Source organism: Dama dama, chromosome 4 (genome assembly GCF_033118175.1).
Source record: "Dama dama isolate Ldn47 chromosome 4, ASM3311817v1, whole genome shotgun sequence".
NCBI lineage: Eukaryota > Metazoa > Chordata > Mammalia > Artiodactyla > Cervidae > Dama > Dama dama.
In genome coordinates, this window is record NC_083684.1 from 20,924,062 (window position 1) to 20,948,579 (window position 24,518).

General features: G+C 35.1%; 1 protein-coding gene across 1 annotated transcript in view; it reads right to left on the minus strand.

The window, feature by feature from the left end:
- Window positions 1–505: 505 nt before the first annotated feature.
- Window positions 506–24,518, minus strand: part of SHCBP1 (SHC binding and spindle associated 1) — a 33,804-nt gene continuing 9,791 nt past the window's right edge. Inside the window, exons 5-13 of the mRNA XM_061138433.1 lie at window positions 23,091–23,183; window positions 19,644–19,877; window positions 19,384–19,552; window positions 18,929–19,049; window positions 15,620–15,751; window positions 14,753–14,871; window positions 4,681–4,767; window positions 4,140–4,281; window positions 506–1,696 (exon numbers count right to left, since the gene is read on the minus strand). Of these exons, the coding sequence (XP_060994416.1) occupies window positions 1,371–1,696; window positions 4,140–4,281; window positions 4,681–4,767; window positions 14,753–14,871; window positions 15,620–15,751; window positions 18,929–19,049; window positions 19,384–19,552; window positions 19,644–19,877; window positions 23,091–23,183 (1,423 nt within the window). The 3' untranslated portion in view covers window positions 506–1,370. The remainder of the gene's footprint in view (window positions 1,697–4,139; window positions 4,282–4,680; window positions 4,768–14,752; window positions 14,872–15,619; window positions 15,752–18,928; window positions 19,050–19,383; window positions 19,553–19,643; window positions 19,878–23,090; window positions 23,184–24,518) is intronic.

Consider the following 24,518-nt stretch of genomic DNA (forward strand, 5'->3'; position numbering starts at 1 on the left):
TTTAAACTAAGATAGAAATGAAATCTGAAAAACCATCATCCTATAATAAGGAACAAAGAAGGTATTAACTTTACTTACCTGGTCATTCTCTTGACACTCTAGTAAGTTACAAGAGAAAATAAACAAAATCTAAACTCTAAGATAAAACAAAAATTTAATCAGAAAACCAGTTTGATCTTTTTAAGTAGAGTAAGTGGTTTTCAAATAAGAATTTAGCTCAAGTGATACAGAATTAATTAGTATAATTTTTGGAACAGGATTTAAAGAGTAAAAGAAAAATGCCTTGCAATGGTCAAACGAAAAATCTAACACAAATCCTTCCACAATTTTTAGCATCTGAAAAATAAAATTATAACTTATTCAAATTTAAGAAACAATTTCTCTGAGAAAAAATTTTAATCCTGTTTCTGAAACACTAAAATGATGTCAAAATACTGTATGTATTTCAAAGGATCACACATGCACTATGGCCCATAATGCATTTGAAAAATATTACAAGATTCAATTTATTATTTTCATCATTGTAATTTTAATCAGTAGGAACATTAATGTCACATATACTTTTTTATAATATAAATACTTTTAAAAGCTGTATTTTACAATACGATATCAAGAACATAGAGCTGATATAGGTTTATAGGTAATCATTTTGCCTATGTAAGAAATCTGATCAGAGTACTTTTATGGTGAAAGAAAAGTATTTTCTTTTTAATCATTCATATTCAGCAACAGGGAAAATGCTCTATGTACACACTGGCTCTGAATAACACGTTTCACTCCTGTTTCAAACCTGCTATGCTATTATTGCTTTGATGATTACATAGTTCAATATAAAAAGGCATTTCCACTCAAGATTCTCAATAATAAGCCTGATAAGGCAGGTCACCTCCCAATGATAAAAGCTTTCATGCAAATATTACAGGTATTATGCAAATAAAGCATGGATATCAGACTCACTATAATTGGGATTAAAAAGACAACTATAAGAATACTGCATATTGATACACTACGTTTTTGTGCATTCATCTGGCATTCTCTGCCTTTCTTCTTCATCTCTGAAGTGCTAAAGTATATTTATACTAGAAAGTTATTAATAGACTTAATGTGGGAACTATGTATTTCAGAAAGCAAGACATTCTGGATAAGAATCTCCAAATATTTTCTATTTTATGTTTTTATGACTTTATAAAACAAAGAGAGAGTGTTTTACGTGCAACACTTGCAGAGAGAAATAAAGCTACATTTCACTCAAATCCAACTGAATACATCAGACACAAAATATAGACATGAAGCAAAGTATGATAGCAGCAGTGATTCTTGGGGGCCACGTGCAAAATTCAATGTTTTGCTATCTATTTACATCACAGTGGTCAAAAAAGAAATGTGCCAAAACTCCCTTTCCCATTCCACTTGAACTGGTTCCCCACAATTGAAACAAACATCTCCTGTGACATTAAGTTGTCATCAGCTTGTGTGATCCCCAGTTCACTCAACCTTTTCTTCTTCATCTGGCCTTTTTGTGTGGAGGCAGCAACTAGTTCATTTACAATTTCACAGTTGCCTTCAACTTGCTCAGAAAGGTCAGCTCTCGCATAAAGCTCCATTTTACCAGTTGCACACTGAATCAGCTCTTCCAGATCCACTCTTTCAGCTACATCTGCCTCTCCACTTGTCTGAACTTTAAGTGCTTTATTTGCTGAAAAAACAAACAAATTATAACAAATTGAGTTAAATATACAAACTAACCAACTAAAACATGTATTTCTACAGTCTTTCAGAGGTTTTAATTTTTTTCTGTCAAGGGGTCCTGCGTCATTTGACTGGACTTTTCAAACTCTCTGCCATAAGTGTCTCAACAAGCAGTTGTCTTAATTGTCAAGGTTTCCTGACCTTCATACAGGATTATTAACTTCGAATTTTCTCTTTTTACCCTAGATCTCATTCATTCAACAGACCTCTCCTGGATATTTACTAAGCACTGTATTAGAAGCTAGATACAAAGATAAACAGAACAGTACTAGTACTTTAATTTCCCTAAAGGAACTCCCAATTTAGCAGCTTTATAAGTGACTGCCTGTGATAGGCAGAATTCTAGATGGCCCTGTGATGCCTGCCCCGTGTTACTTTCATGACTGTTAAATGGTAAAAGGACCTTGCAGATGTAATTGAGGTTACTTATCAGTTCACCCTAAGAAAAGGATATAACTCAGGTATTCCTAACCTAATCATACAAATCTTTAACAGCAAGGTTTTCCCTGGCTGGCTGAAGAAGAGGAAAGCATAAAGAGATTTAAAGCGTGAGAAAGATTTGAAGCGTGAGAGATTTGCTTTGAGGGAGGTCCTCTGTTGCTGCAATGGAGGGGGTCATGGGGCAATAACCCAAGAGTGATCCCTAAAAGCTGAGAGCAACCCCTAGCCAACAGCTGGCAACAACAATAAAAAAAGAGATCTCTGTCCTACAACCTCAAGGAAATTGATTCTGCCAACATAAGGAACTTGGAAGCAGATTCTCCCCCAGAGATTTCAGATAAGGGCCCTGCCCAGCTGATACCTCACTTTCACCTTTGTGAGACCCTAAGCAGATAACTCAGCCAAGCTCACCTTAACTTCTGACCTATAGAACTATGAGGAGAAAAAGAACTAACAGATAGCTGGAGTGGACCTTGAAGGATGAGAAGGACTACTCATCATCCTTTAAATGTTCCTCACCCATTCCAAGGCATAATCCTGCATGGCTGAGATTTCATAGTGATGTGGGTCATGGCTTGGAATTCAAGAATTTCCTGCAAATCAAAACCACAGTGAGGTACCATCTCATGCTGGTCAGAATGGCTGCTATCAAAAAGTCTTTGTACAAACAATAAATGCTGCAGAGGGTGCAGAGAAAAGGGAACCCTCTTACACTGTTGGTGGGAATGCAAACTAGTACAGCCACTATGGAGATCAGTGTGGAGATTCCTTAAAAAACTGGAAACAGAACTGCCATATAACCCAGCAATCCCACTGCTGGGCATATACAGTGAGGAAACCAGAATTGAAACAGACACGTGTACCCCAGTGTTCATCACAGCACTGTTAACAATAGCCAGGACATGGAAGCAACCTAGATGTCCATCGGCAGACGAATGGATAAGAAAGCTGTGGTACATATACACAATGGAATATTACTCAGCTATTAAAAAGAATGCATTTGAATCAGTTCTAATGAGGTGGATGAAACTGGAGCCTATTATACAGAGTGAAGTAAGTCAGAAAGAAAAACACCAAAACAGTATATTAATGCATACATATGGAATTTAGAAAGATGATAACAATGACCTTTATGTGAGACAGCAAAAGAGACACAGATGTAAAGAACAGTCTTTTGGACTCTGTGGGAGAAGGCGAGGGTGGGATGATCTAAGAGAATAGCATTGAAACATGTATATTATCATATATGAAATAGATCGCCAGTCCAGGTTGGATGCATGAGACAAGTGCTCGGGGCTGGGGCACTGGCACGACCCTGAGGGATGGGGAGGGAGGTGGGAGGGGGTTCAGGATGGGGAACTCATGTACACCCACGGCTGATTCATGTCAGTGTATGGCAAAACCACTACAATACTGTAAAGTAATTAGCCTCCAATTAAAATAAATTAAAAAAAAAAAAAGAAATTCAAGAATTTCCAACTGAGTTAGCTCAGCTTTGCTGCCAAGAAAGACAGCTGTCAGGGAGACATTTACTTTTACAAATAAAAAATAGAGGCAAACTCTATGATCCCCTCCAGTCAAATGCAGTTTTCAACCAGGCACGTTCATTTTCCTGCCTCCATCCTTAAATGCCAAAAGGATTTGTTAGCAATAGCCTAGTATATGCTAGAATATGCCCATCCTTATTCTATACATTTAGAGAAAACCAAACATGATAAGGGAACTGCAGGACTACAGAAACCACACATCAAGGCTTTGACCAGCTGACCTTGAAAGTTTCTTTCACACCTAGATTCCATATTATAGCTTTACCAAGCTTCTCTATCTCTGTGCCTAAGTGTATGCTAGTTGTCTTTTTTAAAAGAGAAGATTTCTATCTTTAATCAGAGCTTAATGCTGAAATAAACTAGGTTGAGATTTTATTTAGAAAATTACTAAATATACCATACCTTCATTTTCATCTTGGGCATCTTCTTGCAGATCAGAGAAAATTGTAGGTTTCACCAAGACAACACCATAACCTTCATTATTATGTATGACATTATTCACCATGGATATTTTGGGAATGTCATAATGTTCATCTAAGAAGTCCTGTGACATGGAAAACAAATGTTTCAAGGAACTGACACATTCAACACTGCCTGCTTTAAAAATCTTCTCACTTTCTTCAGGCTATTCTAAAAATAAAATAGAAAGCTATGCTTATTAATATGTGGTAGCACAATCTGAGCTCTGAATGACACAGCATTCCTCTGTTATTTCTGCAGATCTATGGACAGCAAAGTATTCACAAGAGATTTTCAACCACCAACTATTGATATCATTAAAATTTATATATTGTTTATGCTTTTTTAAAACAGAAAACAACAGAAATAACATGGGGATTTCATAAAGCATAACTGTTTCTTAGGTAAAACCTAAATTCTCAGTTTAAAATTCTAAAACCTAAATTCTACCCTTTGGAAAGAGGGAGTCTCAGCAGGGACTCACCTTAATGAGGATCCCTTCCTTGCAGTGATGGATCCCGTTATCACTCAGAGTGCATTTACTCCCGGGATATATTTCTATACCAGCACCCTACAAATTACATTTTAAAGTAATCACAGTCAGTTCTAAATAGGCAGGACTATAAAAGAAGGTTTATCACTTCTTAGACTTTTAATGTAGCACAAATATAAAGTGTTTTATAGAAAGTTTTATCAAGTATTTCTAATCAACATTTCCATTTGCTTAATTTCCAGCAAGCTGTCTATCATTTATCATATTCAAATACCATACAGAGACACACACACACACACAACAATGGCTAAGAGTTTCAACACTTGATTACTATTTCACTCTTTCATTTTGGACAAATCAGTTTTCTGATTCTTCCCCAAAAATGTCAGTTAACAATTACATTGAAAGAGGCACATATTAAAAATAACCATTCTTTTAGATATACTCAATTAGTTGGAGAACAGTGTTCAAATCTAGTAAAATATTGTTAAATTGTAGATAGAAATAAGGCTCTCTATTTTGAAAAGCACACCAGTTCAAGAATATCCCAACATAACTTGAAAATAATTTCTGTGAATTAAAATAACTAATGCGACTACTAACGCTAATAATAACGACTAATGTTACATGAGTAGCTGATTCAAATGCCCTGTTTATGCCCTGACAGTAGCCAGGACAATCCACGCACGGCCCAGTTCTCTCACATTTACCCTGGCACCAAATGGTACCAAAAAAGAAAGTAACAGGAACAGGAATAATTTATCTCCTGACACTATGCTAGGCACTTTAGTAAGTAAAAATTTCACTCAAACCTCTATGATTATTCAAAAATTCACTTTTAGGATAATTTCATACACAATATCATTTGTGTATGAAGAAGTTGAAGAAGAGTTGCAATTAACCTAGAAGAAGAGTTGCAATTAACCATTTATGACATATCTATTGAATGTATGTTGAGTTGTTTCCCTAAGGAATGGTAGTGTACCATGAGAAAATATTTATTATTACTTCCCCCTTTAGAGATTACTGATATGTAGGGGCATGGTCACTACACACCCACCTAACTCTCTGTAGAAGTCGTAAGATCTGTGAAATGGGCCTTCAGCTAAGACTTTCAGTTTGTAGCTATATACAGAAATAGATTTATGGACAATAACATTAAAAATACATACACAATAAAACAGTTTAAATATCAAATTATCAGGAATCATGTAAAACCTGAAGAGAACAACTTAAGCCAGCAGCCACCTAGTAACTGGGACAATCATGTTCAAAATATATTATGAAACTGAACAGATATTTAATAACTAAAAAGAAACTGAAAAGGCTGCCTCTTCTAAGATGATGGTACAAATAAAACTCATGGACATTAATATATAAAACAAACATAATACAATTGACAAGTGGAGTAAAGAAGCCAGGCTATCTGGACACCTCAACCCCTGAGAAATGACACCAACCTAGTGTAGACTGGGTTTTCTTTTTGCCTCACACTTCCAGACATGAAACTGAAGGAGCTAGCGATCCATAAACATCAGACACAGACCAGAAAAGCCTCCCCCAAATCCCACTCTCTCGAGCCAAGGAACTAGGCAAGCTTTGAAGGACAGAAAACTTTGAAACAATAACAGCTCTATTCTAGCCAAACACCATAGGAAAAAAAATTAGTCTATTCCATCCATGCTGGCAAGTGCCAAGGGGGAGCCTAGACTTCCACCCTCTCAAGGCTGTGACTAGGTACCCCAATACTCACACAGGGGTGGTATCACTTAAAGCCAAAGATTTTCATCCCCACTATCTGGTAGCAAGTCCCTCACCCTTGTGGAGACTACATATAGGGCCTGGACTCATACCCTCAACTGATAACAAGATGCTGCACCCATTCCCTACTGGAGTGGTGTCAGAGCAGGCCCAGTGGGGGCTCTAGATTTTCATCATTGCCAGTGGTAACAAGCCCACTGCCATATGCCAGAGTATCAGTGGAGACATGTAAGAAACTAGAATTCCTACACCCACCCACCAGTAACAAGCTTTCCCACTCAACTTGGATACCAATGGAAGCCAAATGGGGAACTTGGAGACCTGGTAGTAATAATGCAGTAGACTTTACCCCATTCCCTGCTATAATAGTGTAAGAGAAGCCCACCTAAGACAGAAGATGTAGATTCTAATAATATAATACAAAACATCCAGGTTTCAGTTGAAAATCACTTGTCATATCACGTGCCAAGAAGATGTCAAACTTAATAAAAGGTAATCAATACAAACCAAAACCAAGATGTCAGAGATGATGGAATTAGCTGACATGGATTTTAAAGCAGCCAATTATTTTAGTGAGCAATTATCAAATACTTAAATGAAAAACAGAAGACTGGATAAGAAAATAGAAAGTCTCATCAAAGAAATAGAAAATATAAAGAAGCAAATGGAAATTTCAGAACTGAGAAGTACTATAACTGAAATAAAAAGCTCAGTGGATGGGCACAACAGCAAAAAGGAAAAGAACAGAGGAAAGAATCAGTGAAATGGAAGACAGAACAAGAGAATCATCTAGTCTGATAGAGAGAAAACAATCTGAAAAAGAAAAAAAAAGAACGGAACCTCAGGGACCTATAGGACAATAACAGAGGATCTAAAATTTTGATTATCAGTCATAGAAGAGAAGGAGGGTAAAGCTAAAAAAGAAAAATCAAAGAAGAAATAGCTAAAACTTCCCAAATTTGGCAAGAGACATTAAATTTACAGATTAAAAAATCTGAGAAAACAGGATAAACTCAAAGAAATCCATTTCAAGGTATATCATAATTAAACTTACAAAAGCTTAAGGCCAAAAGGAAAGGGGGAAAAAGGAAAAGCTATCCTGAATGCAGTCAAGGAAAAATAATGTCTTATCAATTAGAGAAAAAATTCAAGTAAAGAGGATTTCTCATCAGGAACCATGGAGGCCAGAAGAAAGTGGCACAGTATTGTTCAAAAGATCTAGCAGAAAAGAGCTGTAAATTTAGAATCCTATACCCAGTGAAAATATTCTTTAGGAATAAAGAGAAATCAAGACATTCTAAGATGAAAGAAAGTGAATAGCATTTGACAAAAGCTAACACAAATTCATTATGAAAATTCTCCGAAAACAGAAATAGAGGACAACTTCCTTAATTGGATACAGAATATTTACAAAAAAGCCCTGTAGTTAGACTGGTGGCAAAGATGGTGAAGTGGGAAGACCCTGAGCACCTCCCCCAAGAGGCACACCAAAAATAAACTATTTACCAAAGGGACTATCAATGAGAACTATCAGGTAACTAGCAGAAAATATTTCCAACAATTAAAGTTACAAAGAAGGAACTGCAAAGAGACAGATAGAAAGGGCAGAGACCTACTACAGTCAAGGCCTACACCCCCAAGGTAGGCAACCCACAAACAGGAATTAGGCAAAATGAGGTGCAGAGGAACATGTTCCAAAAAAAGAAACAAGACAAAAATCCCATAGGCAATCTACCTGATAAAGAGTTCAAGGTAATGGTCAAAAGATGATTGAAGAACTCTGGAGAAAACTGGATGAATACAATGAATTTAACAAAGACTTAGAACATATAAAAAAGAACCAGAGATGAAATGCAGTAACTGAAATGAAAAATACACTAGAAGAAATCAATAGTAGATTAAATGATGCAGAGAAACAAATCAGCAATATGGAAAAGAGATAGAAATCACTGAAGCTGAACAAAAAAAAAGAATGAAAAGAAATTCGGACAGTTTAAGTGGCTTGTGGGAGAACATTCACATTTTAAGGATCCCAGGAGAACACCAAGAGAAAGGGGCAGAGAACACACTTAAAGACATAAAAGCTGAAAACTACCCTAATCAAGGAAACAAAAATCTAGGTCCAGGAAACAGACAGAGTCCCAAATAGGATCAAATCAAAGAGGACTGACCATACCAACACATATTATAATTAAAATGGCAAAAATTAAAGAGAGAATATTAAAAGTAGCAAGGGAAGACTTCTCTGGTGGTTCAGTGGTTAGGAATCCGCCTACCAATGCAAGAGACACAGGTTTGATCCCTGGTCCAGGAAGATCCCACATGCCGTAGAGCAACTAAGCCCAGGCACCACAACTACTGAGCTTGTCTGCGGCAACTACTGAAGTCCATGTGTTTAAGGCCTGTGCTCTGCAATAGAGAAGGCACTGCAATGAGAAGCCCACATACCGCAGTGAAGAGTAGCCCTCACTAGCCATAACTAGAGAAAGTCTGTCAGCAGCAACAAAGATCCAGCACAATCAAAAAGTAAATAAAATTTTAAAAAAGAAAAGAGCAACAAGGGAAAAGCATCATGTTATATACAACAGAACTCCCATAGGCTATCAGCTGACTTTCCAGCAGGAACTCTGAAAGCCAAAGGGCACAATATATTTAAAGTGATAAAAGGGAAAAAACTAAAATCAAGAATACTCCATCTGTGAAAATCATCTGAAAAGTATACGTACACATATATATGTTTTAACAAATCATTTTGCTGTATACCTGAAACTAACCCAATGTTGTAATATATCAGCTATGTTTGAACAAACAAACAAAAGAAATCCCCATACTGGACAACAGTTGATAAAAAGGCCAGCGTACCTCATGGGCCACCCAAAAGAAGAGAAGGGCAACAGGGATGACAGGGACAGATTGAGACACTCCTGGCCTGAAATGTGGTAGGAAGGAAGATACCGTGCAGGGACAGTGAAGATAAGAGGGGGTTAAGGAGAAAACTGGAGCCCAGTTTTCTGGGATGCATCCCACCATCCTGGCTGCATCACTCCCTTTTTACTGAGATACAACTCACATACCATGCAATTCACCCAGTTAAGTTTAATGTATCATTCAATAGTTTTTAGTATATTCACAGAGTTGTACAATCATTACCACAGTCAATGTTAAAACACTTTCATCATTTTAGGTCAAGACCCTGTACCCTTCAGCTATTACCTCCAATCCCCTCTTCCCCACTCTATGCCCAGCCCTAGGCAACCACTACTTTACTTTTAATGCATATAGATATGGCTATCCTGGACATTTCACACAGAATGAATTATATACTGTGTTGAAAAAAAGAGAGATAATACCTTATCCAGCAAGGCTTTCATTCAGATTTGATGGAGAGATCAGAAGTAAAGCAAAAACTAAAAGCATTCAGCACTACAGAACCAGCTTTGCAAGAAATCCCAAATGGAATTCTCTAAGCAAACAAGAAAAGGTCACAACTAGGAACATGAAAATTATGAAAGGAAAAGCTCATTGATTGATAAAAGCAGTTATACAGTAAAAGTAGTAAATCAACCATGTACAATGCTCACAAGAAGATTAAAAGATATAGTAAGATCATCTATATGTGCAATAAGTAGTTAAGGGATATACAGAAGGATGTAAAATAAAATGTCAAAAAACAGAAACTGTAGGGGCAGGGGAGTAAAATGCAGCGTTGTTAAAAATGTATTTGAAATTGAGATTAGCAACTTAAAATAATCACATATACATAAAAGTTGATATACATATAAATCTCACTGTAACCACAAATCAAAAATCTATAATAGACACACAAAAAGAAAGGAATCCAAACATAACAGCAATGACAGTCATCAAATCATAAGGGAAGAGAACAAAAGGAAAGAATGGAACAATAAAGAACTACAAAAACAACCCCCAAACAATGAACAAAATGATAGTAAGTACATATCTATCAATACTTTAAATGTAAATGGACTAAATACTCCAATTAAGACACAGAGTAGCTGAATGGATATAAAATAAGACCCATGTATATATACTGTCTATAAGAAACTACTTCAGATCTAAAGACACACAAACTGAAAATGAACGAATGAAAAATGGTACTCCATGCAAATGGAAAGAAAACTTTGGGGTAGCAATACTTATAGCAAACAAAACAGACTTGAAAACAGAAACTGTAACAAGAGATAACAAAGGACATGACATAAATGTAAAGGACTAGACCCAACAAGAAGATACGTCAATTGTAAATATGTATGCACTGACACTGGAGAATATAAAGAAACTGACAGTAATACAATAATAGTAGACTACTTAACACCACCTCAATGGATACATCCTCTAGAGAAAAAAATCAATAAGGAAACACTGGCCACATGGACTTAATAAATACCATTCCATCCAAAAGAAGCAGAAGACATCCTTTACAAGTGCATATGGCAATTCTACAGCCAGAAAACAAATCTCAAAATTCTAGAAAACTGAAATCCTATCAAGCTCCTTTTCTGATCACAATGGTATGAGACTAGAAATTAACTACAAGAAAAAGGACTGCAAAAAACACAAACATGTACAAACTAAACAACATGATACTAAATAAACAATGGGTCACTGAAGAAATAAAAAAATACCTGGAGACAGATGAAAACAGAAATGATCCAAAACACAATGATGAAAATAGAAACACAATGATCTGAAATCTATGGAATGCAGCAAAAGCAGTTCTAAGGGGCAACTTTACAGTGAAACAAGCCTACCTCAGAAAACAAGAAAGATATCAAATAAACAACGTAATGTTAAAGGAAACAGAAAAAGAACAAAGAAACTCCAAAGTCACAATAAGGAGATGAATAACAAAGATCAGAGTATAAATAAATGAAGTAGAGGCTGAAAAATAATAGAAAAGTTCAATGAAATCAAGAGCTTGTTCTTTGAAAATATAAACAAAATTGATGAACCTTGAGCCAGACTCACAAAGGAAAAAGAGAGAGGGCCCAAATAAAACCAGAAATGAAAGAGGACAAGTTACAACTGATACCACAGAAATACAAAGGATCATCTAAGATTACAAGGAACAATTATATGCCCATAAAATGGACAACCTAGAAGTAATAGATAAATCTCTAGAAATGTACAATCTTTAAACACCAAATCAGGAATAAATAGAAAATATGCACAGATCAATTACCAGTAATGAAATTGAATCAGTAATTTAAAAAGCTCTCAGCAAACAAATGTCCAGGACCAGACATCTTCACAGGTGAATTCTTCCAAACATACAAACAGTTTACATCTATCCTTCTTAAATTATCCCCCAAAATTGAAGAGGTACATTCCCAAACTCATCTATGAGGCCACCATCAACCTGATATCAAAAACCAGAAACAGACAACACACATACACACACGCATCACAGGCCAATATTCTTGACAGTCATAGATAAAAAAATCCTCAACAAAATATTAGCAGATAGAATCCAATAATACCTTAAAAGGATCATATGCATGATCAAGTGGGATTAACCTCAGAGATACACAGATGGTTCAATATCTGCAAATCCATCAACATGACACAACACATTAACAAATGAAAGAATAAAAAAAATCATTTGATCATCTCAGTTGATGCAAAGAAAACTTTGAACAAAATTCGATATCCATTTATGGATTCTCAACAAAGTGTCCATTAATGGAATATACATCAATAAAATGAATGATGTACAGCTAATACCATACTCAATGGTGAGAAGCTGAAAGTATTTTCTCTAACATCAGGAAAACATGACAAGGATGCCCATTCTTGTCATTATTATTCAATGTGGTACTGAAAGTCTAACCACAGCAATCAGACAAGAGATAAAAGAAATTCAAATAGGAAAGAAGTAAAACCATCACTGTTTTCAGATGACATGATACTATCCATCAAAAATCCTAAAGACATCACCAAAATCCTACTAGAACTCATCATGAATTTGGTAAAATTGCAGAATACAAAATTAACATACAGAAATCTGTTACCTTTCCATACACTAATTATCAGAAAGAGGAATTAAAAAAACTATCCAGTTTACAATCACATCAAAAAGAATACCTAGGACTAAATCTAATTGAGGAGGTAAAAAGTCTGTATATTTAACAAGACTTCCCTGGTAGTCCAGAGGTTAAGACTCTGCATTTCCACTGCAGGGTGTGTGGGGTCAATCCCTGGACAGGGAACTAAGATCCCATATGACATGTGGCATGGCCAAGATAAAAAACAAAGCTGCACTTAGAAAACATAAGAAACTCATGAAAGAAATCAAAGATGACACAAATGGATGGAAAGATATACCGTGCTAGTGGATTGGAAGAATACTGTTAAAATGACCATACTACTCAACACAATCTACATATTCAAAGCAATTCCTATCAAAATACCAATGGCATTTTCCACAACTAGAATAATTCTAAAATTTGTATGGAAACACAAAAGACCCAAAATAGCCAAAACAATCTTGAGAAAGAACAACAAAACAAGAGGTACCATGTTTCCTAATCTCAAGCTATACTACAAAGGTATAGCAATCAAAACAGGACGGTACTGGCACAAAAACAGGAGAAATCTTTGCATCCTAGGGCTAGACAAAGAGTTCTTACACATAAAAGGAAAAAATTGATAAACTGGGCCTCATCAAACTTTAAAACTTTGCTCTGTCTGTAAAAGCCTCATGAAAACTATGAAAAAACAAGCTACACACTAGCACATCTGTAACTGATGTACCCAACTGAGGATTCGTATCTAGAATTTATAAAGAACTCTCACTCTACAGTAAAAAAAAAAAAAAAAAAAAAAAAAAATCCAATCAGAAAATGGACAAAAGTCATGAATTTTCCATCGAAGGTAAGGATGGCAAAAAAGCATATGAAAAAATGTTCATCATCATTAACCACTAGGGAAATACAAATTAAAACACACCTATCAAAATGGCTAAAATTAAGAAGTAGTGAAAATACCAAATATGGATCACTGGATCCATAATATCAAACCAAAACTTGGATCTAATACAAAAAATTGGATCAAAAATACCAAATTGGATCATTCAGACTTTGTTAGTAGGAATGTAAAATGGTACAACTAATCTGGAAAACAGTTTGGCAGTTTCTTTAAAAAAAAAAGTAAGCACACAACTAACCACATGTCCTGCAACTATACTCCTAGGTATTTACCCCAGAGAAATGAAAATGATGTTCACACAAAAACCTGTACACCAATGTTTACAATAGCTTTATTTACAAAATCCCCAAACTGGAAACAACAGATGTTATTATTCAACAAGTGAACAGTTAAAAGTGTGGAACAATCATACATGGTACCACTTAGCAATAAAAAAAGAACCTATTGGTAGATGCAACAACCTGTATATAGATCCAGAGAACTGTGGCAAGTGAAAAAAGCCAATTCCAAAAGGGTATATACTGTATTTACATAACATATTTGAAATGATGAAATAACAGAAATGGAGAACATATTAGCATTTGCCTGTGATTAAGGAGAAGGTCAGAAGGAGAGGCACATAGACAGCTTTAAAGAGCAACATGAAGGATCCCTGTAGTGATGGAAATATTCAACTTAACTGAATTTTATCCTGGTTGTGATGCTGTACTGTAGTTTTGGAAGATGTTACAATTAGAGGAAACTGGTAAAAGGTACATATATAGGTTATTTCTGTATTATTTCTTACTACAGAATGTGAATCTACAATTATCTCAAAATAAAAGTTTGATTTAAAAACAGCAAACAGGCCTCAATTACTACATCACTTACAAAGTTACAACTTAAAAAGTCTAACCTCTGGATGCATGAGACAAGTGCTCGGGCCTGGTGCACTGGGAAGACCCAGAGGGAGCAGGTAGAGAGGGAGGTGGGAGGGGGGATCGGGATGGGGAATACATGTAAATCCATGGCTAATTCAAGTCAATGTATGACAAAAAGCACTACAATATTGTAAAGTAATTAGCCTCCAACTAATAACAACAAATAAAAAAAAAATAAAAAGTCTAACCTCTTTTTAAAAGGTATGACAGAGAAACTGTGAGATGTATTACTGTCTTCCTAATAATCTGTTTTGAAGATGCTAAATAAGAAGAACATTATACAATTGAGTCTGGCCAACTTAATGCATGTAAGTATCTGAAGTTCTCTGAAGAAAGAGAACAGAAGTATGCATTTACATCTTGTCCTACATTTTATTTATCTATTTAGAACTTAAACCTAAGCTACTCCCCAAAAGGATAAGAGATGATTATACCTTGGCACCATATAAATCTGAGTTCTTCATTAAAAATTCTGCTGATGTTCGCACTGTGACTCCTGTAGTTTCACACTGCAGTACACAGTTTTCCAATGTAGTCTTGCCACGGTGAATGACTATGATGAAAACATGCAATCAAATGCTTTAAGAAGTAATGTATCTTTTACAATATTAGAAATGGCCTAGAGTTGATAGTAGATACAGTCTAAATAATTCTCATTTAAACTTTGTTACTGAAACTATGAATTCTTATTTTATAAAAACAATGACTATTTTGAGCTATTTTCTAAAATCTAAAAGTGGTATTTTTAAAAAAGAATGACTTGACCTCAGAAATGCAAAATCATGTCAAAAATCACTTCTCATTACAAAAAAAAAATTAAGAAAGTAACTTTCATGACTATCTTACCAGAGAGACGAAAAGGAGGCCCAATTCAAAATAGGGGATACAAATCCCAAGAAACAAATACTATCACAATGTGAAGATAGCTGGTTTGAGTCCAGGACTAAATCAAATACAAAGAACACAGACCACATATTGGAATGTTCTAATAGAAAAAAATGATCACTCAGACGCGGCCTGTCCCCTCGCAGAGTAATACTGTTCTCCTTGTTAACCATGAGTGTATACAGCGTTGTGTGCAGCCGTCAAAAAAAAAGAAAAAAATTAAACTAACAAATTTTCAAGAATACAATGAACTATTTTTCATTTTAGAGTAAGCTTCCTAAGTTGTCAAGCTATGTACATAAGTAATCAGCTTTTCATACTACTCAGAAGTGGTTTTTCATTTCTATCTTCCAGGAGAAGTAAAGTTTTTCTTCAAAGCCTGGAACAAATAATAAATAAAATATTCAGATATTTACTCAAGATTCCTTCTACGGCATCATGCTGAACAAATTTTATGCTTGAGATTTTAATATCCGCACCCGTACACTCCACAAAAGTGTCTCCTTTGCCCCTCTTTTCTATTACAATATCATCTGGTAGACCATATCCTAAGGAAGAGAGCAAGAACATTTAGGATGGGGGAAGGGAAATGTCTAAAAACAAAATTTCTATGACACATTTTTTCATTTCAAATGACTCCAAATGATATTTGAAACCAGTCAACCCAGTTACATGTAAATAAAATCGAGGGAGTCCCTGGTGGTTCCATGGTTAAGACTTTGCCTTCCAACGGAGGAGGTGCAAGTTAGATCCCTGGTTGGGGAGCTAAGATCCCACATGCCTCATGGTCAAAAAACCAAAACATAAAACAGAAGCAATATTGCAACCAATTCAATAAAGACTTCTTTTAAAAAGAAAAAAAAAAGGTCCACATCAAAAAAAGAAAAATCTTTTTAAAAAATAAATAAAATCTACTTCTCCACATATCTATCTTAAGTTTTACCAAGGTATACAATTTGTTAACAATTGCCTGCATATCAAGAAGACTACCCCCATCAGTCATCTCATGCCTGTTTCGGCAGTAAACTCACTTATAAAACTGCTACTAAAAAATAATAATAATCTCAAGTACTCATAGCTGGGTCAGAAGGCTTTAATGCATTTAGTCTTTATAAGATTTTACTTCCCAACCCAAAGATTCTATTATTCTAATGTAGTTAGGTTTGAAAAAGCATAGGCATTTCTCAAGATTTTCTCATTTTTATATTCTCTTAACCAGGTTGACCCAAAATCTGACAAACTGGCTTAGAACAGTTTTAACTATTGGAAAAATAGGTCTACCTTGTTAACCAATAAAAAACATTGTTCTCTACAAATCTTAATCAAACTAATAATGCAGGTAGACCTCTGTGGGCTTATGAAAAACAGGAGTATCAAAAACTAGAAAACGTTGCCTGACTTTATCATAAACCAGAATTACACAGACAAAGCTTTAAGAATTAATTCTCATTGTCTAAATGTCAAAGAATCATTGTTGAGTCTTTGCTTGAGGAAATGAAAGTAGTAAAACATTAAACAGGCAAAGTCTCTAAAGTTTTCTACATGTGAAGAGGGTGGGGGCACTAGAGAATGCAGGAGGACTCCACCCATGGGAATGCTATTAATGCTGTATTCTGGATGACTAGATTGTAAATTGTTTCCCCTGATTCTTTTTAGTGTCTATGTGTACTTTGCACATTTCTTAAAATAGTAACTTTTTAATCATCAGAAAATTAAAAATATAAAAAGAATGGCCATGTTACATTATATAAACAAGCTACATAATCCTAGCCATTTAAAACACAAAGCCTTTACCTAAGTGAATGCATTTTCTAAACAAGAAAAATCCTATTATAAGTACTACTAATACCATGCAAATAGTGGGTACTCAAAATATATCACTTGTTATAAGTGTTAGTTATAGATCAGATAAGCTATCATATAAGCTTTAATTTACCTCATGAACAATTACTCTATATAGTCACACTAGAGATACCGTGATTCCCCAAATTCTCAGAAATGCCCTATGTTCATATATTTATAGTCATTCTTACACTTAACTATCAGAATTCTATATGGTTATTTATGTGCTTAGTTGCTCAGTTGTGTCACTTTTTGTGACCCCCATGGACTGGTGCCTGCCAGGCTCCTCTGCTGGTGGACTTTTCCAGGCAAGAATACTGGAGTAGGGTGCCATTTCTACACCAGAGGATCTTTCTGATGCAAGGATCAAACTCTCATCACTTGCATCTCCTGCAATGGCAGGTGGATTCTTTACCACCAGCACCACCTGGCAAAGTGAAAGTCGCTCAGTCGTCTCTAACTCTTTGCAACCCCATGGACTATACAGTCCACAGAATCTCCAGGCCAGAATACTGGAGTGGGTAGCCTTTCCCTTCTCCAGGGGATCTTCCCAACCCAGGAATCAAACCCAGGTTTCCTGCATTGCAGGCAGATTCTTTACCAGCTGAGCCACAAGGGAAGTCCAAGAATACTGGAGTGGGTAGCCTATCCCTTCTCCAGGGGAATCTTCCTGATCCAGAAATCAACCTGGGGTCTCCTGCATTGAGGTGGATTCTTTACCAACTGAGCCATCAGGGAAGCCCTGGTTATTTGTGGCACACTGGCACAATTACATTATAATTTCCTCACCAATCTAGGAAGAATGCTTTTCCACCATATAATCTATAATATCAATGCTGTTTGCACTATGCCAAAAAAATTAAGTGTTTTTATTGCTGTGATTTATTCTGCAGATGTTATTTATATATCACACATCTGTGATATATATATATATATATATATATATATATATATATATATATATAAAATGTTGGAGAGGAAACAGAACAAAAATTACACACATAAAACAAAAAAGGGGGTGAGGTGATACATTGGTGAACAGCAGGATATTAAACTCCCAGCCTAGCTTCCATTAAGAAGTTTTCACAAGGTAAAGAACATAGCTTAAGCAGTTTGTGAACAGCTGTACCAATCCCAAAATGATGTATGATTTTTTGCATTACAAGTTTTATTGCTAACTTGAAGTTCTTTTGATAAATAGTTGAGCAGGTGCATCTAAATTTGACAAGCTATGGCAATACAGAAGACCAAGGTGAACTACTGTAAAGCAACCTAAATTTAGGAATCACTCTAAATGTACAGTAAGATTATAACAGCTAAAAGCTATTTTTAATAGACTCTTTCAATGCTAATGTTCTCAAAAGTACACTTTAGACGTTGTGACATTCAGAAGTTCTTAAAATAATTAAGATAAAGATTTTCAGTCTACTTTCAAGTTGGACCTATACCTCTCACAAAAATAAGCTAAATTTAAAACAAAAACCATGCACCAATATATCTACAACATACATGAAATAAGAGGAAACAACAAATTAAAAAATAGTAAACTTTAAAAAAATATTGCTGGGAATTTTTTTTTATTCTAGAAATGAATTCATTTCCATCAACCATCTATAGTCTGGAATTACATTTCTCCCTAGTGGTTGTTCCTCTATATTTTTGTCTTCCCAACATTTACAATGTCGTAAAGACTCATACTTCATGTTGCTCAAACACTGACTCAATAACCCATACACTTCAAAAACCCTTAATGTTTCCAGGCAACTCATTTGAAATTAATTGGGTTGAAATAAAATTCTTAGAGCTTCAACAAGATCAATGATTTCCTGTTTTCTTAAGTGTCTCATGCAGGAGAGTTTGGTTGTATGATCTTCCATACTCACCTTCCAACTCAATGGAGTCAGCAATGGAGAATGCACCATGTACCACATAATGGCCAGGACAAACAATAACAGTGTCACCCTCATAGCAGGCATTTATAGCAGACAACGGATCACTATGGAACTAGAAAACAACAACAACATATTGCAAATATATACCTCTCAAATGCAACCTGAGTATTACTCCAGGTGCCTTCATGTTTCATTTTGAAAAGGGAGCCAAAACTGTATGTTTATCTCCTTTGCTATTGCACTGAGCCCTTTACGTGACTGATAAGCGAATATCAGTGGATATAAGTGACTGATAAGTGACTATGCGGAAAGGCAGTGCTCTCACTACTTCCCACTCCACAGAAAACCAGCTCAGGGAGACACCTATAAACTTTCTGTAGAATTTAGGAAAGCCTTGGGTGAATCAGACAAAAAAAAGCAACTGGAAGAAGAAACTCTCCTTTTACCTTAATTTCTATTTCTTCCTTACAAGGCTCTGGGCAAAGCCTATCCCTGAGCAGGGACTGCAGCAGACCAGTCATCATGATGGAGGAGACCACATGGGTGACCTTCTGGCCATTTGGACGGATGCCTTTTGCTTGTATATTAGAATTCTTCTGATAACCAAATACATATCTTAAAGAAACCAAATAGACCTGTCAGTTCTCAGTAGGACAGCTGGTTGGAAAAGATGCTGACTAGTTGAGAATAACAAAAATATACATACCTCAACAAAGGATTCTCAATGAGTTTTAGCTTTTGTTTCAGCTGTTCGATCTCTGAATACAACTTTAACCCTTCCACCATAGAGATGTTTTCCTGCTCAGAATCAGAGTTACAATTTGACAAACTGCTTCTCAGATTTAAAAATTTCCTGTAACTCTCCTCACATTGAGTCAACAGATTTTGGTAGTCAACAATAAGTCCTGAAGGAACTCGGTCTTCAAGAATGTCATAATGCCTGAAAGTTTAAAAGCAAATTGAAAACCATTGCCTTTCAGACACATTTTCCCATCATTAAGACAGCCATTTCATCCTCAAAGACCCCATTAGAAAAGTGTCTCAGAGTATGCAACTTAGCAACATGTTAAGTCTTACTAAATAGGTGGATGTTATTGAAAGTTTTAAGGGCCACTTCATTAAGGCCACTAATTTTTCACTTTTGAGGAGTTGCTATTTTTTTCCCCTTAGATCCAAGCATTTGTGTTTTTGAAGCACCGAAAGCTTATGTTGCACAGTTTGTAATTATTATTTAATAAGAAATTATTTTCTCATATATTAAATTCAAAATCTTAATAAGTGGGCTGCAGTGGACAATCTGGAGGTGGGGTGGGGAGGAAAGCATCCCAAATAGTTCATAACAATGTTTAAGATTACCACGTTTATAGGATTAAAAGTTTTAAATGATTCAAATCATCTAGTCCTTTCCTGCATTTTAAGCACCATGGAGCAGAATTTGCTGAATATTTCTTCAGGAAGATTACTAGAGTATTTCAAAAACACAAGTCTTTGAGATTCTGAGAAAAAAAATAGAGCTGTTATTACTAAATTAGAGAGTGATTAAAACAAAATAACCTTGTATTGGACAACACTGTTCGCACTTAAAGTTTATTATTAATTTATATACCTTCTCAAATATATAAACACAACAAAAAGTTCTTTTAGATGCAATAATTTATAAAAGTGCAATTAAGTTAATGGATATGAAATGGATTTGAAAATAAATGTAATATTATTTCATTACTTATAGTTTTAAAATAATTGCTTTTTCAAGTATAAATAATTGCTTTATTTTCCAAGTATATTAACTTAGGCCAGAGCTTCTTTTTTTTAATTGGAGGCTAATTACTTTACAATACTGTGGTGGTTTCTGCCATACATTGACATGAATCAGCCATGGATTTACATGTATTCCCCATCCCGATCCCCCCTCCCACCTCCCTCTCCACCCGATTGCTCTGGGTCTTCCCAGTGCACCAGGCCGGAGCACTTGTCTCATGCATCCAGCCTGGGCTAATCACTGGGAAATTTTTAAAAATACAGATGCTCAGGCCCCCATCCACACCAATTAAATTAGTCTCTGGAAGCAGAGGAGTTATTTGTTTTAAATTCCCTGGAGATTCTAATGTACAGCCAAGGTTGTGTACTACTGCCTTAATGTCTTAACTTTGTCATGCTAAATAAGATAGGAGGACAAAAAAAGAAAACCACATCCTAAACAAATTTACATCAAATTACAGCAAGCATTTAAATAGTATTTAAGATGAATAAAAAATACTTTTTCCACTTTTCAAGTAAATGAATTACGTGAAGCTTGAAAAGCAAGGATTTTGTCTGCTTTGGTTAAAAATATTTAAAATTTTAAATATTAACATTTAAAAAACATTTAAAAATATTCTAGAAATCCATTTTGCAAACAAGAAACTGGGGAACCCAACCACTGACTGCTTGATCAGGTCTATTAAATTTTGCAGATTAAGACTCAAATTTTAAAATAAGTTTCTTAGCACTTCCAATGTCCATGCCAATCAGCTTATTCTCATTATAGTGATGCTTCATAGTCTGAAAGTAATGAACCAATACCTGTGTCTCAGACCCATAACCTTTGAAGCAGAGTTTTGAATTAGAAAGGAATTATTATTAGAAAGAAATTAGAAAGGAAAAATATTTACTTCACAATGAGAAATCAAGACAATATAGTTTGATTCCCTTTAGCTCTTTGCTCTTTAGCTCTTGCCTGTGGATAGCTCTACTCTTGTCTTAGCCCAGGGACCTTTTAAAGAGTCTGTCTATATTTGATAACATTCTGGTTTCCCCATCAAGTCTCATAGTTTTTTCTCCATAACTGAAAACAATTCCTCCCTTATGCTTTTCCATCTGCCAGTGAAGTATAAGATATGTATGTAAATCATTTCTTATTGTTTGAACATGTAAAGCTGTCAAATCGGAATACAGTATTTTCCAAATAAAGATCAAATTCGCCAGATACACGCTATTCATCTACCATTACATTTCCCTTCAATCAAAACCAATCACTGCTCTTTAAGAGCAAGTGTATCAAAACTAGAAAATATGCAAGCTTATTGAAAGTCTGGATTTTATTGACTACATTATGGAAAAATGGGAAATGAACAATGGAAAAATTGGAAAGGCTAAACAAAAATCATAGCCAATTTATGAAAATCTGAAATTAGACATTCACAATTCTAAACCAAGAAGAACCAACCTTAACCAAACTTCTCAGGTATTTTTTACTTATGACTTACTATTTAAACCAAGGGAAACTTACTAAATCAAATCAGTTCTACAGAAATGTAGAGAGTATTGCCTTATCTTATGTAACCAAATCATCTTTACACAGGGAAAAAAATTACCTTCTGCAATTTACTTTTGTTATGCAAGGTCTAATTTTATTCTTTTGCAGCACTGCCTATTAAATTACAGTGCAGAAGTATCAAAAAATTATCTGGTCTTATAGCACTATCTAGTGGAAACAACATTTAACAAAGTCAGTGTAGGACAACTACTTGGGTTGCATGGTTAATTTGGGGTATTTTTATAATGGAAGGGTTTTTCCCTACCAAAACATGATATATCAGAAGAATGTGTTTAGGTATTTTGTGTACTTAGGTATATGTTATATTTGTTTAGCTATTTTGGAAATTTTTATTCACCATCAATATTAACTATGCAGTGTTTTTATCTGTAAAATAAGATTTAAGGAAAAGAACTTGACAAAACATCCTGAGGTAAATCTGTTTAGCCTAGTATATTTTACTTAGAGTAAACCCATGTCGTTAAAAGTACTCTTTAAAAAGAAGTCTTCTATAATTTAATTAATTTCACTGTTTTTCAAACAATTATCTTTGAATTTGGTTCTTTTTATTTAATATATGCTCAACTGAGTTTTACTTAAATTCAAAAGAGTAAGCTGTTAACTTAGATGTTCTTGAATTCTCTGCTTTTAGATTCTAAAAACACTACAAGTTGGTTTATAAACACAAAGTAGGTTTCTCTGCACTTACACAAATTTAATAACTTGTCAATGGGTTATACTATTTGTCTCTGTCTGTAGGCTCCTGGAGTATATATACAGTATACACAAAACACAGGTTAAATTAAACCATAAATAGCTATTTTTCCAACACGTTCAAGGCCACTAATAAATACTTACAATCTCAATCGAGGTTCAACACATCTGACAAAATAATCATACTCATCCTCCTCTTCTTCATCCCAACTCCTCCAAATGTTCTGATAGAAAAACCTGAAAAGTAAATCAGTATCACACAAATTCAATCACTGGCTCAAAATGTTAGAAGGGTAAGAGTAAATCAAACAAGTCTACCAAGTATGGTAGAGAAGACTGCATATTTGCTAACTTGACAATCATGAGTCCCACAGAACTTCTTTGGAATGGCTAAATAAGTTTTTCTACAACATTGGTTCTGTTACGACCTTCTTTTTATCAGAAGAACTATTTATTGACCATCTGAAACTTGGTGGAAAGTAGTGCCATTTGTTTAGAAAAGACTGGGAGAGAAACAAGTTTAGGGCTAAAAATGAAGAGTTCTGTTTTCACTACCTTCAGGTTGAGATGCCTATTTGAACTCCAAGTGGATGACGTCAGAGAGCAGATGAATATACAAGACCTGAGCTCAAGAAAAAGGTCAAGGCTAGAGACATCAATCTGGAAGTTGTCAGCGTATAGATGGCAGTTATTAAAGCAATAGATGAGATCATCCAGAGACATAAAGCAGTAGTTCTCAACTCTGGCTGCATATTGGAGTCCCCTGGGAAGCCTTTAAAAATTGATTTGCAACCCTATCCCAGACCAATAAATCAGAATCTCTTGGGTGGGAGACAGGAGAGAGAGTGTACAGGACCCATATTTTTTTAAAGTTGCCCAAAGTAATTTAACAAATTTTTTATCATCAAAAATTTCAAACATTTACAAGAACAAAAAGTATCATGAATACCACGTACCATGATCCAGCTTTGACGATACCAACTCACGGCAACCTTATTTTACCTCTACTACACCCACTTACATCTCTGCTCTCCTACCCCCACCATACTGACACTGGATTATTTTAAGGCAAATTTCTGACATACCACTCGTAAGTGTTTACTGTGTGCCTGTGAGATAAATCTTTATACAAAAAAGTTTTAATTACTTAATAACCAAGTATCCCCAGCGTTTGGTTTTCCCTAATTATCTTTCTTTCATTGTTGCTGCTATTGTTTTATTACATTTGGCTAATTTAAATCCAGATCCAAACAAAGATCAGCCATTAAATTTAATTAGATCACTTTTACTCTATAGATTATCCATCCCTCTTTTTCACCTTGCAATTTATTTTACTGATTGCATCCCCATGGGGTCATTTAACATGTCTGTTTCCTTTATTTCTAGTAAACTGATAGTAAGAACTAGAGAATTGATCATCTTTAGGAAAGACTTTTTGGCAAGAATGCTTCAAGGGATAAAATGTACTTTCATCACAAAGCACATGATACCTGACCATCTCTATTTTATTATGTGTTGCAAATACTGATCCTCTCATCATTCTTTCTTCATGTGCCAGCTGGAATACTCTTA